Source organism: Pogoniulus pusillus, chromosome 9 (assembly GCF_015220805.1).
Source record: "Pogoniulus pusillus isolate bPogPus1 chromosome 9, bPogPus1.pri, whole genome shotgun sequence".
NCBI classification, from domain to species: Eukaryota; Metazoa; Chordata; class Aves; order Piciformes; family Lybiidae; genus Pogoniulus; species Pogoniulus pusillus.
Window position 1 is genome coordinate 520,546 of NC_087272.1, and position 18,902 is coordinate 539,447.

General features: G+C 41.9%; 1 protein-coding gene across 1 annotated transcript in view; it reads left to right on the forward strand.

Annotated features, from left to right (window-relative positions):
• CCSER1 (coiled-coil serine rich protein 1) overlaps positions 1-18,902 on the forward strand; it is a 982,230-nt gene that overhangs the window by 153,897 nt on the left and 809,431 nt on the right. The window contains exon 5 of the mRNA XM_064148336.1: positions 6,306-6,399. Coding sequence (XP_064004406.1) covers positions 6,306-6,399 — 94 coding nt within the window. The remainder of the gene's footprint in view (positions 1-6,305; positions 6,400-18,902) is intronic.

The following is an 18,902-nucleotide window of genomic DNA, read 5'->3' on the forward strand; positions in this document are numbered from 1 at the left end:
TTGAAAAGACAGAAATGAGAATGGGATGGAAAATGCTGTGTGCTTCTGTGATTCTTCCTTACACAGCTGAAAGCATGTCACAGAAGTGGTTTGAAGAGTAGTGTGATGGATCTCAGCTCTACTGTTAGATAGTTGCCTGCTAATCTTCTGTCTTTGGTTCTTAAGGGCACATTAATTTGTAACATAAATGGATTTCCAGAGGTTGGCAGTGAAAAATGTTCTTACCAAACATTACAAGATCTGCTTTTTGCTTTCCAAAGTCTCTCTTTTGCTGAACTAGAGAACAGTCTGCTAGTCAGGAACTAAGAGCCCTTTTAAGCTTCTCTTGGTGTGTGAGAGGCATTCATCAGCTTTATATTTGAGATAGAGATTTTTAGGCTGCTGGCAGGGATTCTGTGTTGTTAAAGGATTTCTCTGTTTGGTGGCTTCTGTGTACTTTCATTTTCCCTTTGAAGTGTGTGGGAGAGTACAGAAAGGGAAGTACTTCATTATGTCCATGAATTATTCAGGTATGGGTCTAGGAGTTAACATTACTTTAAATAGCTCAAGGTCTTTCTTTTTCCTTGCGTGTATCTCACTTTTCATTCTTCAGCTGATCGCATGTCACGTTCCTTTGCTGAATACAATATTGATGAAGTACTATCTTTTGGTAATCTCTAGAAGTCACTTCAGACTTCATGGAAGGATTTAATTACGATCTTTTCCTGCATCAGAGATGCAGCAACCCTGAGCAGATACAGGTGAATTGTCATACATATGACTTTACAGAGGAATCAGATTATTCTCACTAGAGTGTGTTTTCTATGTGCTCTTGCTAAACCACTTGTTTCAAAAAGCCCTCCCCTTATGTTTGTACAGGGAAGGAGAAAAGGAATTTCTGACATTAAATGCCAACATACTGTTATATAGGCAGCACTAGGGCTGGGAGGAATTTTATAAACCACATTTGGTTCATCACTTCAGTGGGTAGACATGAGCACTGAATCCTTTAGGGGAAAAAAAAGATAAAAGTCTGTATTCAGAAAATAATTAAGAACAGTAACCCAGAGGAAAATTATCAGAAAGATGTTCTAGAGGCCAGCATAGATGGAAAGGAAAACAAAAGAGAACCCAAAGAATTTTTAAAGTGAGTTTTATTCTTGTAGTTCTAAAAATCCCATGAAAGTCCAGTGATTGCTGTTCCATCAGGGGGAGAAAATCCTGTAAGAAATGATTCTGCATTTTAGAGCTTTCAGTGAAATAGGGTTACAGATTCTTCAGGAGAAATGCATCTGTATACAACACAGGTTGTATGATGCCCATCCACAAGAAGAGTCAGAAAGAGGACCCAGGAAGTTCCAGGCCTGTCAGCCTCACCTCAGTGCCAGGCAAGATTATGGAGCAGATCATCCTGAGTGCAATCACAGGGCACTTACAGGATAGCCAAGGTCCAGCCAGCATGGGTTTAGGAGGTCCTGCCTGACCAACCCTATCTCTTTTTATGACCAAGTGACTGTCTGGTGGAGGTGGGGCAGGCTGTAGATGTAGTCTATCTGGACTTCAGAAAGGCCAAAGCAAAGGCCTTTGACACTGTCTGCCGTAGCAAACTCCTGGCCAAGCTGGCAGCCTGCAGCTTGGACAGGGGCACTCTGGATAGCCAGGCACTGAGGATGGTGGTGAACAGTGCCACATGCACTTGGCAGCTGTCACTAATGGTAGCCCAGGTGCTCCAGGCCCTTCTGCAGCCTCGTTGCCCTACACTGGAAACAGAATCACAGAATTGTCAGGGTTGGAAGGGACCTTGAAGATCATCCAGTTTCAACTGTCCTGCCTTGGGCAGAGACACCTCCTTCTTGTAGTGAGGGGCCCAAAACTGAACACAACACTTGAGGTGTGACCTCACAAGTGCTGAGCACAGGGGGATGATCACCACCCTCTTCCATACTCCTTTATTATGTTTAAATTCACAATAGTAATGTGAATTTAAACACATGTACATATAACCCAAGTTAACTTCGGTGACTGCTGTGAACGTTGTCTTCAGAGATCTGTCTGCCAGAAACCTTCATGAGCTGTGAGTAATTGCAAACATATAAGCACTTCAGTCTTGTAGCTTCATTAAGTTGTATACTGGACCTCAAGACCTCAAACCTTTTGGAACAATCTCCAAGCTAAAGTCAATTTTTTTTACAGTCTCAATGTACTGCAGTGAAATCTCTTGTGTAAAAGAGCACTGAACACTGGAAAATTTCTGGCCCCAGAGGCAGCCAGTGTGTGGATGCACAGCAGCAGTGGTCAGGAAAAATAAATTTGCCCCCTCTTGCCATTAAGCATCACACTGACTAGAGACTGCATGCTCATTAAAGTGACTCTCCAGAGGCTGGTAATGGCAGAGGACTTGTCTGCTGCATTTAGCACCTCATTGCTTATTTCAGTTTCAGTAGTATGGGAGCAAAAAGTCCACAAAAAAAATGGGTGAAGGGATCATAGAATCAACCAGGTTGGAAGAGACCTCCAAGCTCATCCAGTCCAACCTAGCACCCAGCCCTAGCCAATCAACTAGACCATGGCACTAAGTGCCCCGTCCAGGCTTTTCGTGAACACCTCCAGGGATATCAACTCCGCCACCTCCCTGGGCAGCCCATTCCAATGCCAATCACTGGTCCCAGTACTGACCCAAGGGACTCCACTAGTTACAGGCCTCCAACTAGACTCCATCCCATTGACCACAAGACTGACTTCTTCCCTTCAACCAGTTCCCATACACCTCACTCCTCAACCATCCAGACCACACTGCCTCTGTTTAGCTGTGAGGATGCTGTGGCAAGCAGTGTCAAATGCTTTACTGAAATCAAAATAAACAGCATCCACTGCTATACCATTATCTATCCACCCGGTTATGTCCTCGTCAAAGGCTGTCATGTTGGTCAAACATGACTGCCCCTTGGTTAGAATCTTACTTTGCCAACACTATTTAGTTTTTTCCCAATTTTTGATATTCACTTCATCACAGAATCTGAGAATGGTTTGGGTTGAAAATGACCTTAAAGATCATCTAGTTCCACCTCACTGCTGTGGGTTAAAACCATGTTGACTGCTCCAAATGACCTTCTTGTCCTTGATATGTCTAGAGACAGTGACGAGGATGAATTGTTCCACAACCTTCCAGACTGGTCTGTAGTTACCCTTCTTGCCCTTTTTGAAGCCTGCATTCACCTTTGCCTTCGTCAAGCTCTCAGGCTCCTCTTCTGTTCCCCGTGACTTACTAAAGGTGATGGGCCTAACAATGATTTCCTGCTACTGTTTTGAAAGATATTTGGGTACTAAAGTGTATGCTTAAGCCCTAAATGAGACTTTCAATCTTCAGCATCCCACTAGCTCCAACAGTAACTGAAAAGCTGTGTAAATGCTGGGTTGTCTGTAGCATTGATCCGTGTGTGTTCTCCCGTGTTCGTTTAATACAGAGTACTTTTTCTTCAGTAAACTATAGTTTGGATTCATTATGTGTTAATGCAAATCTAGACTAGAAAAGTAGTGTCTGTGTAAATATCAGACATGGTAACCTAATTGAACGCATCTGCTTATGGCACTTTCTTGGCTTATTTTTATGATTTTATGCTGTGTAGTAATAAACTGATTGTTGAAAGTTTCCATTTCCTCAGCAATAAACAGTCAGTGTGGTGAAGGCTTGCCAGCAGCCCTGTAAGAGGAACAGGATGTTGTGTGCTTGACACTGCAATGTTCTTGTGATGTGTGTTTCCCTTCTGTACAGTGGTGTACAGGACCCTGCTGCTGTAGAGTTCTTTAAGAAAAGATTGGATGTGGCACTTGGTGGCATGGTTTAGCTAATGTGTTGGTGTTAGGTCATAGGGTGGACTTGATGATCTCAGAGGTCTTTTCCAGTGTCAGTGATTCTGTGTGGTTCTGTCTCTGCACTTGGTAATTGTCACTGTCCGTGCTTGGCATCTGTAAATACAGTTAACAGCATCAATAGTGCGTTCTGTGCCTCAGAAGAGGTTTTCTTGTGCCAATGGTACATTAGGGAAAGAATGTACACAAGTCTGTGTCTTGCTGTTGTGGAGAGCAGGAATTAATATGTGGCTGAGTTGGGAATTTATCAAAAATAGTTATTTTTATTTTCCCAAAAACCTGCCCCCACAACTATATATACAAAGATTCATTTAGTTTAGTAAGCAGATTCAGTTGCTTGAGAATTAACCTACAAGGACACCGTCAATAATCTGACTATATTGGAAGTCAGAAGTTGGAAAAGGCCTCAGCTATTAATTAATAGTGGTTTCTTACTAAATTAAGCTAAGCCAAATAACTCACTCAGGCTGACTCCTGCGGTCTGTCTTCCTCTTCTTTTCAGCGGCTGCAGGGGAATCGTTAAGGGTCGTTAAGGGTCGTTAGGCACACAAAGGTGTCAATAGGAAAGCGAATCCTTTGAAGGTCTCTGCAGTCCAGGCACAGGGGAGTGTGTGAGCTCAGGCAGACACATACCTCCAGGCACAGGCAAACTCCAAAGCGGGAACCCCAAAGGCAGGAAGACCCCCAATAGTTATAATCTTCGCTAGACAAAGGGCAGAGTTACCACACCTTAGGCGCGAAGGCGCACGGCCAATCCCAGCCTGGCTCCAGCGGGAACTCACGGGGCAGCCCTCCCCCCCTTCACGGCTGCAGGGCAGGCGAGGGGGGAGGGATACCAGGCAGCTTTCCCCCCGAAGTCTGGGCAGGAGAGGAATTTAGGGGTACAGGACTCCAGGACACTTGCCAGTGTGTAGAGAACAGAATTTGAAGAAATAATTACTTAAAAGACTTGAATAAGTGTAAGTAGTGAGTGTGAATGATAATTGGAATCTAATAGGGAGGGGAAATAGTTCAAATATTCAGAAGGAACACAAAAAAACCATGTTTGGCACTGAAGTCAAGGAGGATTTTTGCTAGGTTAATGTGTATGATTATGTTTTCTGTCCAGCAGGTTGCTACACAGACAACTCAATACTTTGGGATGATCAACTGGCCTCTTTGGCACCAAATTCTTGTGTTCTGTGGGTTACATTTGTGTTGGCAATATAAGAGATGTGTGGAGTGCCAGTCTTCTGCAGGGTTCACCGACATATTTTGCTGTGAAGAGTAAAATGATTCATACATTGAGTATAGCAACTTTAGGGCAGTAGGTGCTGGAGAAAACATTTGCCTTATCCCCTCATTTTCTAAAGCTGCCCCTGGTGAGGACAGGAACAGTAAACAAGGAAGAAGTGAACTGTTGTGGTGCGGGCTGCCTTCTGCCTGGATGGCAAAGAGGAGGCTTTCTTTAGCCATGGCTCCCTGTGTGCAGCTCTTTCTGCCTTCAGTGGTAGAAAGAGAGGTTGTTATGCCCGTGTCTAGCTGCTGGCATGTCTTGTCCAGGCAGGGCTTTGCAAAGGCTAAGCTGAATGCCATTCCATGACCTCAAATGAAGCCTAAGTACTGAAACTGCTGTTCTCAGAGTTCAGAGGGTAAAGATCTGAGAGATCTAGCTTCTGAGAAGCTAATCCTGTAAGGCAAGACGTAGTGCAAAAAGCTACTGTCGTAGCCCCCTTGTTTCCTTTCTGACTTTCCAGAGGATACGTTATGTAAACCTGCCTTATCCTATCTGCATTTAAAACTCAGCAAACAGAAGGACTCACAGAAAAGGATCAGAGACCTAAGCAGCTACACAGCTACAGTTAACACACAGGCTTTTTTTTTTTCTCCCTGTATATGTATCCTTTACTACCCATCTTAATACTTAAAAGTTCATGAGGTTATTACTTATATCTCTTTAACCCTTGGATAAAGGGAGCGGTAAAATCACTCTTCAGAGTATACTGGTAAAGACAGCAGTGCTTAGAATTCAAAAGCTCAGTGAAAAGCAAATACTGAGAAGTTAATGTGGTACTAAGAATAACATTTTTGTGCCTCATAAAAAATTATGGGTAAACTTGGAAAGACACAAACCCATCACTGACTTGTCCAAAAGAAATAGTTATATATGGTATTACTTGTCATTCTGTTTGTATTTTGGTTGGTTCTTTCTTTCTTTCTTTCTTTCTTTCTTTCTTTCTTTCTTTCTTTCTTTCTTTCTTTCTTTCTTTCTGTTAAATAGTCAAGATCCTATAAAAACAGAAAAGGTCAACAAATGCATTTCTACCTGGACAACTGATTCATACCATTTGTTATTGCTCCACAGTAGCAGAAAACCTTTCTATAGCTAGTGTTTAATTGCCTTTTTGTAGCTCTGATTGCTCAGATAAATGCTTCTAATTATTCCTTCTTTTTTTTTTTTTCTTTCTTAATATAAGGATGTTTTGAATAACTTGGGTTCCTGTGAGTTGGATGAAGATGACCTAATGCTTGACTTGGAGTTCCTAGAAGAACAACATCATCATCACTCTGGTAAGGCAGATAAATATGAAATATTTTCAGCTGGTTGTTACTGTTACAGAAATGGAAACAGAAAAGTCCTTTTCTTGGAAGGAGAAGGGCAGTGTGCATTTCATGGAGTTATTTGTAAGTGCATTTGCCATTTAACAGAAAGGTTCTCTTCACACTGCATTTGGACTTTGTGTGGTCACTTATGAAATGGAAGTGATTTATTTTTACAGCAGACCCCTCTAGATACTGGAAATGACTCCTGCTTATGCGGGGCAGTTGCCAAAAAAGACCAGTGCTGGTGTAATTGCAGTGCCATTTTGTGTGTGCTGGAATAATGTGCTTCGAGGATGGAAGACCTGACTTGAGACATGAATCTGACTTGGTGCTTTCTGTCAAGGTTGCCTGTGGCAGTGTCACACTACCTTGATAACAGCAGTAACCAAGTTCAAATTGCGTTGTGTTGAGAACAGTTTTTATGATAGCATTAGGCAAGAAATCCTTGGTAAGCTGATAAGATTCCTTAGTGAGATTCCCTGCAGTGGGGAATCTTGCATTTCCTTTGGCTGTGACATGGGAGAGTGTAGGGCCTACTCTGTGAGCATGAGAGGTCCTGGTAACTCCACAGTGTTCACAGAGACTTAAAACGTGCATGGTATTTGTACTTGCTCACAAGGAGCTGTGAGCCTGTACTCAATGATGACAATGATGTGCTTCTAAGCAGGAGCTGTTCTCATCCTGCCTTTCACCTGCTGTTTCCAGACCCCTTTTTCTCCATTTGCTATCGCGCATCTTTGTGCTGACTCTTGTTGAAGTGGGGTTTGTGAGGCGTGCCTGTGGGTGCCTGCCATCTTCATTTCTCAGCTTGCCCTTGATGCAAATGTAGCAGTGCTTACAGATAAACTGCTTGACTTATGCTTCTGTTTCAAGTGTTCTGTGTAAGGTTAATTCTGTGAGTATCTCTGAATTGACCACGATCCAGCAATGTGCTCTTGTAGCCAGGAGGGGCAATGCCATTCTGGGGTGTATTAAAAGGTGTGATGGTTTGGGAGTTACCTGCCCCCCACACAAAATGAATTCACCCAAACTAGACTCAGCCAGCTGGAAGTTAAGGAATGAAGCTTTTTAGTCACAGCTTAGCACAATATACCAGCAGATCTTTACAATATACGTGAACAAATATTTACAGCTATATATAGAAATATACAGGTTAAAGGTAATACAGGAACACAACAGCCCTCCCAGAAATCAGAGTCCCCAGGATGGGCTCCCAACCACTCTTCCACCTTCTTTCCACACCCCTCACCATCTCTTATCTCAGAATCTGCCTTACCCGCAAGGTGAGTTGGGAGGATTGGCAAGGGGGGTTAGAAGCAGAATGATTACACAGATCCAAGCAGAACGGCAGAAGCCCAGGGAGAAAACACAGACACCAACCAGACTGCGACAGACAGAACTGTCTTTTCTATGTTTGTGTCCTTGTTTTTATGCAGAGCTTTATACAGGCTTAGTTGTCACTTGTTTTGGGGTTATTCAGTTGTAAGAAAGAGTTGATACAATTTCACCAAACAGAGCTGATGTCCTCATACTGAGTTAAAATCTGGCATAAAGTGGTTAGATGTGGTTGTTTGTAAGTCATCATCGGAATTCATGTTAAGATGTTGAGACAAGAGCCTTGATTTTCAGAGTCTTTTAGCATTTACATACCCTGATCTGTTAAAAACCCTGGAGTGAGTTAGTGGCATAAGATCTTTGACAAGTGGCTTTTCTGATCCCTGTATTCAGCTGTAGTACACTTCCAGGATTTAAGACTTTTCAACTAAAATTCCCTTTAGCAATTCCTTATCAATCCATTCTCTGTTTTCAGTTTTGGTCTTTTTTATTTCTCCAGCAGACCTCTCCATTCTTTCAGTAGAATTCCTCTAGACTTTAGAAATCACCCAGACTAGACTCAGCCAGCTTGGAAATTGAATGAAGCTTATATTTACAGCTAGCACAATATACAAGCAGATAGTTACAGTATAGACAGTTATAGACAGAGATATACAAGGTGAAAGGTAATACAGAAACACAACAGCCCTGCCAGAAACCTGAGTCCCCAGGAGGGGCTCCCAACTGCCCTTTCACCTTCCCCCTACCCCTCTCAACCTTACCCCAGTCCCAAGGAAGAATGGAGGTTCGGCCAGAGGGTTAAGAAACAAAGTGGGTTAGTCCAAAATGGAGGGTGAGGTTAGAGAGATGCAGCTCAGCCAGCAACCCCAGTAAGAGAAATGCTGAGTGTGTTGTCTGTGTTTTTGACTTATGTTTTTATACATCTCAGCAAGCCTATGAGGGAAGTAGACATCACCCTTGTTTTCCTTTCACAGCCTGTAATCTAGTTCTTCTCACCAAAACATTCTAGCCTGCTTCAAACTAGCACAATCTTAAATTTCAAATGCATTATCATCTTAAATTTCAAATGCATTATCATGTATTATGGGTGCAGCTTTTTGTAAGTACTGGAACACAAAAGCAATCAAATGGTCATGTTCAGGTATGCAACTAGATGAGTGCAGAGCTATAGACATCTACAAACTCATTAGATTGGGAGTGACAATATTGTGGATAATGAAAAGCAAAATATACTTTTTAAAAGGTCTCTCATCTTGCCCCCTTCATAAACAGAAAGCAAACAGATTTTGCACAGAGAGTGAGCTAGTACTGCTAAGATAGAATTTGTTATTGTAATTCAATTTGAATGAACCCAAAGGGCTGTTTAATTCTTTCAGTATGTGATCCGCCTGAAAACAAGAGTAGATGATTTGCCATAGCATTTGCTGTGTTTTAGTTGGAGTCTGTAGAGGCTTCTTTAAGATGACAAGCTTGACAGTTTACTGTGGCTTACTTCACCAAAAATCATTCAAGACAATAGCAGAGTACAGATCTGTGGGCTTCCTCGTCCCTATACAGTGCAGTCCATTGTATACAGAATGTGGCAGAATGTGAGCTTTACATATTTAATACATTTTGTGGCAATATTTATTTGCAGTCCTAACAAATTCTTTATGTTTCTGTGATACTGGAGAGGGACCTGTGTATATGACATTCACTCACGTGTCCTACTGAAGTTGACTGGGAGTTCACACAAGTGCTTATATAGAGGTTATTGAGATGAAGGCATTTAAGAGGAGGAAAGTATGACAGGAAAGGCTCCATTTAATTAATTTATTTGTGGAAACCTTTTGTTGTTTTTCTCTGGAAGTGAACACTACTGTGACTATTGGTAGTGCAATAAAAATCATGTTGATGTTCTACATCCTGATGCTGATCCTAGCATTGATTTAGTTGAAGCAACCACTTCTAAAGCCATATTGCCATTCGCCTGTGCCCCATTTTGTGTAAAGAACTCTGTGGGGAATTACTACAGGGGGAAATGTGCCAGGAGAAGCTCCGTTCAGTATTCTAATGAATATATCAAAATATGAAGAGGTGTGAGTGGAGAAGGAGTCGGTTCTTTCTGCAGTTGTCAAAGAGGTATAACTAATGAATCAGATCTGTGGAAATCTCTAGAATGACAGATTACACAAACACCAGAGCTAACATCACGTCTTCAACTGGAATAATGAAGCATCACAAACTATTCCTGTATGCTGCCAGCTGTGCTGTTGAAACAGCAATTCTCGACTGTAGCACCACAGAGGATAGGTTAGTTAATGGCAAATGGAGAAAGTCTCTTAGATGCCATTAGGACCTCCAGATGTTTAGAAGCTCTTTTTAATGAAGGACTGACAAAATAAGAGCTCCACAGCTTTCAGCTCCTGTTGGTGAAAAACTCCAGGTTTTGCTAGGGTGATGATACGTCTTTCTGACTTTCTCCTGAAGTGACAATATAATAATTTAACAAAATGACTATATTGTACTAATCTACTATTGTTTTAGTGACCATTTATGAATAGGAAGTAAAACACTGTTGGAAGGATTTCTGGGAGAAATGGCCATTAAGGAGCGAGCTCTAAAAGAGGTGCTAGGAGACAACTGGCAGGAGACAAGGAGATGTTGTTCCAGAAAGTGGAACACTTTTTTAATTAGAAAGGAGGAGACAAAGATCTCTTACCTCTTTCATTGTTCTTTTTCTCCCCCATATTTATTACTGCAACCCGTTTTTCACGTGTGTTCTTGTTCTGTCCTCTCGGCTTTTCCATAATGAGCTGCTTGCCCTCCAGCAGATCCTCGTGAAATGGGATTCCTGCAGAAAGGCACCACGAACCCTGAGGTGTACTAAAAAATTAAAACCCATCTCTAACTTTTTCTCTAATCATACAGTTGAAGATAAGAAGATACTGTAAAACCTCATGTAGATGCTTCTACTTTGAACATGGATTTCTGTGCCCTTCTATTCCTAGCGTGGCTTTAGGAGTTCAGAATTCCCTCATTTCTGATCTTCTCTCAGTTTACTGCATTAGCTTACTACTTTTGCTTCTGTTTTAAAGGCTGTGTTGCTGAGATAAAGCCTGTAAGGCAGAAAGCTTTTATTAACCCACCTAAGACAATTGCTTTGAAATACAACAATGTTTACGTAGTAGTGAGTGGAGACTGCTGCTGCATACAAATGCGTAATACTGATCAGGGGGATTTGCTGAGATTTTGGCATTCTGCTCTTAAGTAAAACGTACAAAACTAAGTGTAATACAACATACATGATGAGCCTTCAGGGTGCCTTTTTATTACTGTAAGTAAATGAGACTTGGAAAATATGCTACAGTGTTGATTTTCTGTTGTAAAATAATGAAGTTAGTAGTTTCTATAGCGGGAAACCATTGCCAGTTTATAGGAAGTTACAGCGTTAAACTCATTCATTTCCCTTTTCCCTGGTGAAATATGACTAACTTGATTCTAACTGTTGATTAACCAAACATATCAGAAGACCCTCACATTTAGTGATTTAAACAGTGGGGAATTTATTAGAGTAATGCATGTTAATGTAGGGGAGTTGTGTGCTTGCGTTATGTCACAGCCTGCTGAAACCCAAATCCTCAAGTTTTGTATGGCTGTCATTGTCCTCAAATCATGACTACAGTGCACAGCCTTTTCTAGAAGCTCACAAAGGCATAGCTGGCCAAAGTCTTTTGTCATTTCTTAACTATTTGCTGTCCATGTCTTAAAAGTGGTGTGCCTGCCTCTCTCTGCAGAGCTGTGTGTAGATGGGAACTGTGGGAAATGTTCTGGCTGCACCCGAAGGTGCTGCCTGTGGCACTGAATACTAAACACATGTGTCTGGCATCTTCACCTCCGGCCCTCCACTACGCAGTGACTGTTCACCAGTGGGATATTGATTAGCTGTGTACTGGGACTGGCCTGCCACATCCATCATATTGTTTCTTGAATTCCTGCTGAATAGTTTTGAGTAATGTAGCTCAATGTAATTCTCAGAAGAGATTTGTCTTCAGCTGGAGCTTTTGCCATTCTGGATTTAATGTCTCAGCCTCATCTGTAAAACAGTGATCCAGTGTACGTGTAAAGCACAGTTATTCTGCACAGTGTATTTCTGAAATGAAATTAGCTTTCTTACATACTGGGCAAAAATGAATTCAAAGTGAAAATATGGAAGTGTGCTTTCAACTCTTGAAGAACCAAGAGATAGAGCGTGTTTTGTTCTAACACAACTTAAGACTGTCTCTGTTGGAAGATTGACTGTCTGTGGTAATACATGCTTTGGCAATTGCTCAAGGTTTGTGAATCAAAGAGTATGTGTGACTTGAGCAAGTGGCTTTTGACATGATGGCAGAGGCTCTTACATACTCTATATTTTCTTCTGTTAGTGGATGTTGAGAAAGAAAGGCCTTATCTTGGCATAGCTTTGTGTCAACGTAACTGAAAGGAATAAGTATGTGAAATTCTAATATAGGAGTATCACTCTTTCGAGCTACCACTTGTTTGTGTCTACTAATAAAATACAGGTATTAAATAGATGTTGTTTATGTTTAAGATGCTGTGCTGTGGTATGGTGTCTGCTTAGCACTGTCAATAATGAACAGGGACAGGCAGGTCTTAGCAAAGTGGTCGACACCCCTGGGCAGTAACTTTTGTCGTGTGATTGGATTAGGCAGTACTTAGTGAGATCCAAAGTGTAGCGTGCAAGGCTAGACTGCTGGCACAACAGACACATTTGTCATTAAAAACGATTTCTATTAGTTTGACAGATTATAGGATGGATTTTACAGACTTCTAAGGGTAAGGAAGAAACTTAAATATACTCATGGAAATGTCAAATTACAGTGATCGTGTCGGATGGTGATCTTTTAGGAATATAATTACATCTGGCATTAGCAACCTCGGCAATAAAAACATAGCATGCTTGGTTTTCAGAAAGTCAGAATTTCTTGCAGCATTTCTCTTCTATCCAGACAGCCTGTGGATCAATTACCATCGGGACCCAGACAGACTTAAGTGTTGGTCCAATGACCCAGCGATATTAATTAGGTAGTTACCAATTTATTTTGAACATAACAAGGAAGCTGTGTGAAAATTCTGTGGTGGGTTTGGAGCTCCTCCTGCATCTATTAATTAAATGTACTAATTATTTTTATTAATTTTGTAGTGGAGGATAGGAGTATTGAGCTGAGATGCATCCCCTTTGGTGTCTTTTTGACCAGGAGTGGGAGAAATAGAAATGCTGTTGAAAATCATAGAAAAATCATAGAATTAACCAGGTTGGAAGAGACCTCCAAGATCATCCAGTCCAACCTAGCACCCAGCCCTACCCAATCAATTAGACCATGGCACCGAGTAAGAACAAGTACAGGGAAAGGCAGTGCAGATAGTGGGTCATTTAACACAGGTAGTTACAGTCTGTAAAGTAGAAATACATTTAATGCTTTTGAAATGTGAAACATTTTCTAAATGTACTGAGGGAGTTGAAAAATCTGCTGTATTTGTAAATTATGCTACCTCTTCAGGCAGCAAAAGACTGAAAGCCATGATGGATCAGCTGGGATTCGTTGAGCCCAAAAGTGTGAACTGTAGGCATGCCTGCAGGAGCAGGGCTGCAGGGTGCCTTTGGCTCTGGAGTGAGTCCTGGCAGAAGCCTGCCAGCAGCATCAGTTTCTGTGGAGGGCTGCATGGGCAGTGCACTCTGGCACTAGCGCTGCTGTTGGTGTCTCACTTTGTAAGACAGTGGCACTAGCACAGAAATTCATAGGGGGCAGATGCCACTTGCTGAATGTTTGTCTGAGATTTCTAGCAAAGCAGACCTCCTGCTCCCAAGCAGAAGTTGTCTGCGAGAGCCTATGTAATCCATTTGTGTATGTCAGTGTAAGAAGAGCAGATTTCTATGTATTTTCAATTTGCCTTCAAATAGTGAACAGTAAAAAATCTCCTAACTATGCATTTTTTCAAGCAGCTGCTTAGAATGAGAAAATAGGTACTTAGATAATTTGCATGAATTGGTTTAGTCATGGATTTATCATGTCACAGCACAAGATGTTTCTGTGTTTAAAAGCAGTGACAGATTTTGATTTTTAATTGGAACTGGGCACTCAACTGCTTAAGCTCTTTGGAAAGCTTCACTGTTCCCAAACAGCACCTTTAGAGATGTCTGCATTACAGATCAGGTTAAGCTAGGGCAACATCCCTTCAGTTTCCCTCTTGCAGCACATGGTAACATTTCAGTTTAAACTGACAGGTTTTGAACAAAACAGAGGTGGCAGAGGTACAGTAGCAAAGAGCTGTGTGTCTCTGCCAAAGAGGAGCTTCACAGATTACTTAGCTAAGCCATATCTTGCATTGTCATACAGAGTTTGGACAGTAAGATAATGAGAAATTAAGTGGTACTAATGATCAATGTACAAAAAGTGATATGTGACTTCACTTTATTAGTTGCATCACTATCTATATGTCCTAATAATTACTGAAAGGGGAAGTTCCTGTTAATTTTACAAGGAAAGAAGAGTCACTGAATAAATGTCTGATATTCCTTTGTGAAACTCCTTGTCATGAAGGGATAGCAGCATGAGCCAGAACTGTTATCAGTCTGATGGCACAGATACATTGGATTTCCATCATTGCTTTAAGGCATGGAGTGTACCATGTGACTGGTTTCTCCATAGCTAGAAAAGTTAGGGACATTAGTTTATTTTCAGAATGACATATTCTACTAAGCTACATGTTTTCCCCTGAAAATGTCTATGTGTGCAGTCAGGGACATAGTAAAAGAGGTAGATTAAGGTCTCCAGAAGCTGAAATAAAACTTGTTGTCTTCTAAACTCTTTTCATCATGATCTACAGCTTCTGAAAGTAATAATGATAAGACATAATGACTAAAGAAGTTAGTGTTAAATTGGGATGGAACTAAATAGAAATTGTAAGCTAATAAAAGGTAAGTCCTCCAGCATCCTGGAAGTCTCTGGTCCATCTTCTGGGAAAGAAGTGCTGAACTGAGAGTCTTGTTTCTGTTCTGTTGTTTGTGTGAATGAATGTTGTTATCTTTCCCCAATTTAAGTCCCACAACTGCTACAAATTTAACTTTACCCTAAAACTCTTCCAGTGTCTTTTACCTGAGAAGTTGAGTTGCCAATGAACCCAGCTGATGAGCCACAGGGGGCATGTAACACTAGCTTTCAGCTATGAATTCCCTAGAATGTGTTTAAAACATGTCTGAGATATACATAATTGGGCTGTGCTGTGCATTCTCAGTGGACCAAGGAAAAAGCTCAGTTTCCTGAACAAATTAGTATTTTTAGCTCTTTTTTTTTTTCATGTGAACAGGGGTGAAGGACTGATATGTGCAAATGCAAGTATAAGGCTCCTTTCTGGCCAATAAAATTTTTTAATGATATGTATTTGTACATCTTCTGCAGTTAAATGAAGAGAAGGTCAGCATCACAGGATATCACAGCCTTAACTCAATCTGGGCTTTTTTTTCTTTCATAGATAGAAGGGCAAAAGAGCACAGTGCCGAACTCTGGGGTCATGAAAGAGCACTCTGAGTGCGAGGCATTTGTATGGTTATCAAGGAACAATTAAAGTCAGAGTCAGTTTTCTCCGCTTCTGTAATTATCGTGTGGCGTTTAGTTACAAATCCTTATTCATATTGTTATGCTTAGCCTGGAAGAACCAGGGCAGTAATTAAATTAGGCATAGTGCCTTTATTCATTCCTTTGGGTTTATGCATGCATCGAGATGAAACATCTTCTTTAATAATATCTGCAGGCAGAAAATCAATGCAATAATAAACATTCTGAGGAATCAAAGCGTAGCAGCCTATTTAAAGCAGTTCCGTGTTTTCAAATAGCCAAGCAGGGTGCCGAGTACTACTTTTCTGTATGCTTTGAGAGTTGAAAAAGGACTAAACTGGATGCCTTGCCAAAATGGAAACATAATGAGAACTTAAGAGAGGAATGTACTGTTTCTTAGGTTTTCATGAGTGCAACCAAAAGCTTCAAGGGACTAAGGGGAACAATCATGAGTTCAGCAGTTGCTCTGCAGAACAGCTAAAACTCAGTTTGTATAAAACCAGCTGTACATTCCATACAACTTCTGCAGTGGTCCTGCACCAAGTTCACACTTTGCATAGTGTAAGAGCATGACAGACTGAGACAATTTCACTTCACTTTTTTTGTAAGGAGAAAGGGCAGTAAAATAATAATGATGCTCTTGCTGAATTGGACATGAATACAGAAAGGCTGTATTTTAAAATGTGCAGGAACAGATGCAGCTTCCATGAATCCATAACACATAATACAGCTGCAGGATATATAAGATTTCCCCTAAAACCTTCCCCACAGCCAAACCAGAAACCAACCAAACCCCAGTGCTCAGTTTCTGCCATCCCCCATTGTCTCCCAGTCAGGCCCTAAATAGGCCCCAAATAGGCTGAAATTCACTGTGTGGGTGGACTTGAAGGCCTATAGGGTGCTCCCTCTTAGTTACCTACTTAGCCAAGTAAGCATCCATCTGGAGAGTTGGAAAGAAAGGAGAAAAGAGAGCAAATTGACCTTTCTATTTGATTTTAAAGGTGTGATGATGGTTTATGTGATGATGGTTTAGGTGTTCCTCACCTCCCCACACTTATGAAATCACCCAGACTAGACTCAGCTGAGCTGGAAATTAGAATGAAGCTTTATATTCACAGCTTAGCACAATATATGAGCAGATATTTACAGTACTTACAGCTATATACAGAAATATGCAAGTTAAAAGTAATACAGAAACATAGCAGCCCTCCCAGAAACCTGAGTCCCCAGGAGGGACTCCCAACCACCTTCCACCTCCTTTTCACCCCTCTACCTTATCCCAGACTTTACCTTATGTTCAAGGTGAGTTTGGAGAATCAGCTAAGGGGCTTACGAAGCAGAAGAATTAGTTACACAGACATCAGGCTAGAGAGAGAGAAGTGCAGGTAGCCAGAGCCAGAGAGCAACGCCATTATCTATGCTTATTTTCTTGCTCTTATCCATCTCAGCAAGCCTGTGAGTGCAGCAGACATCACCAGTGTTTCCTTTTCACAGCCTATTCCTAATTACTCTCACTAAAATATCCCAGCTAGGCTCAAACTAGCACAAAAAGTGTTTACAAAATGTATGGGATTGAATAACAAATTCTGATCTCCAGGGGCATCCAGTTTGTCCCCTGTGATCGGACGTGACCTCTGCAGTGTTTTAGGAAGTCTGGAATAACCATGGCAACACTGAAACTGGGTGTGTTCAAAAACCAGTGACGGTTTCTGGCCTTTTGAAGTGTTTGTCTCCGGGATCCTTGCACCTCCACTGTTAGGTAAAGAGAAAACAGAGGTAGTGTGACAGTTAAAGCTTGAGCCTGTCTCCCGGGCTGAGCTGGGCTCTTTGATGCAGATACTCAGTGTTACTGTGGACTAATTGCTGGGTTTACTTGTGCTATGTAGAAACTGGTGCTCTGTAACCATGAGGATTTGGCATTGAAGTTTGAGAGATACTCAAGATACTTTTGGGGTGGAGCCTCATGGCTGTAACTAAAGTCATTGTGGTCTTTGGAGGCCAAATACGTTACATTTTGTGCCTCTTTATATGTCATTCCAGGAAGCAGGTCAGATGCTGCCCTCGCTGTTGTTGGTGTGTCCACTACTGTTTCTGCTCCTGTTATTTTGTGCTTGATGATGATGAAATGCCAACAGAGGAAATGGGGGGGGGGGGGGGGGGGAATACTTACAAAGCCTACTGTACACATCATCTAAAGCCTGGTTTCAAGAGAAATTGCTCTTTAAACCTTTCTGAAATGGTACCTGGCATTTGTCAGTAATCAAAGATTGGGTGGTATCTGCTCTGGTGTTTCAAAATATTAGTTGCCTTTATTCTTTCATGTCTTGTGCCTGACTCTCTCGTGATGAGAACCTTCTTTTATCCCTGTGAGGAGTCTGTCAGATGCTTAATGTTGTTCAGATTTTGTCCATTTTTATTTCTGGTTTTATCTCAAATTTCCCTTGTAGGGGAATTGACAAATAAATGCCATGCAGGTGAATAAACCCTTATGGATTTGTTGCAGCTTGGTTTCAGATTTAGGAGGGTGCTTAATAGCTAGCTAATGTTTCAGAGGTAGGTCAGGGATCACAGGATGTTAGGGGTTGGAAGGGGCCCAAGGAGATCATCAAGTCCAACCCCCCTGCTAGAGTAGGACAATACTATCTAACACAGATCACAGAGGAAACACATCCAGACAGGCCTGGAAAGTCTCTAGAGTGGGAGACCCCACAACCTCTCTGAGGAGCCTGTGTTCTGTGACTCTTACAGCACAGAAGTTCCCCCTTGTGTTGAGGTGGAATCTCCTTTGCTGCAACTTACACCCGTTGCTCCTTGTCCTATCGCAGGAAGCAGGTGAGCAGAGCCTGTCTCCCTGCTTCTGGCTAGCCCTCAGATACTTATAAACATTTATCAAATCCTCTCTAAGTCTTCTCTTTTCCAGACTAAAATGTCCCAAGTCTCTCAGCCTCTCCTCATAAGACATGCCCTCCAGTCCCCTAATCATCCATCAATGCAGGGATGCACTGGCTTTCTGAGAATCTGTTAGCCTCTTGGAGACCCCAGGAAGATGGCTGTGCTTTTGCATTGTATGGTTTAGATCCTCTTCTGCAATGTGTTGTTAAAAGAAATGGTACACCTCATGGTGGTGGAGGGCACATAGGCCCAAATGGCTGTGTTTACAAATCTAGTCTTGCCCGGACGTTTCCCCCCAAAAGGTGTTGTCCTGCTCAAACCTGGGGAAAACAAATCAAGGGGGACAAAGGAGCACAATAAGCCTGGTGCCTTTGAGCCTGGGCTGCCTGCTTGCAAAGTTGAAGCAAACACCTTGTGTAAGCTCACACGCCTAGGGAGGGGATCTGCCTGAGCCCCCTCCATATTTGGGGGCACCGGACCCGTGGATTTCACCTCATTTGGCATGTTTTGGCCTGCTGCCTGACCCTTATTGGGCAGAATCGTGGCCAAGGACCATCAATCTCGGGCTCATATCTCATAATAGGGCAATTTAGTGTTCCTGCCACCCTCCTCCACCCACTGCTCCTAGCCACTTTGCTGCTTTGG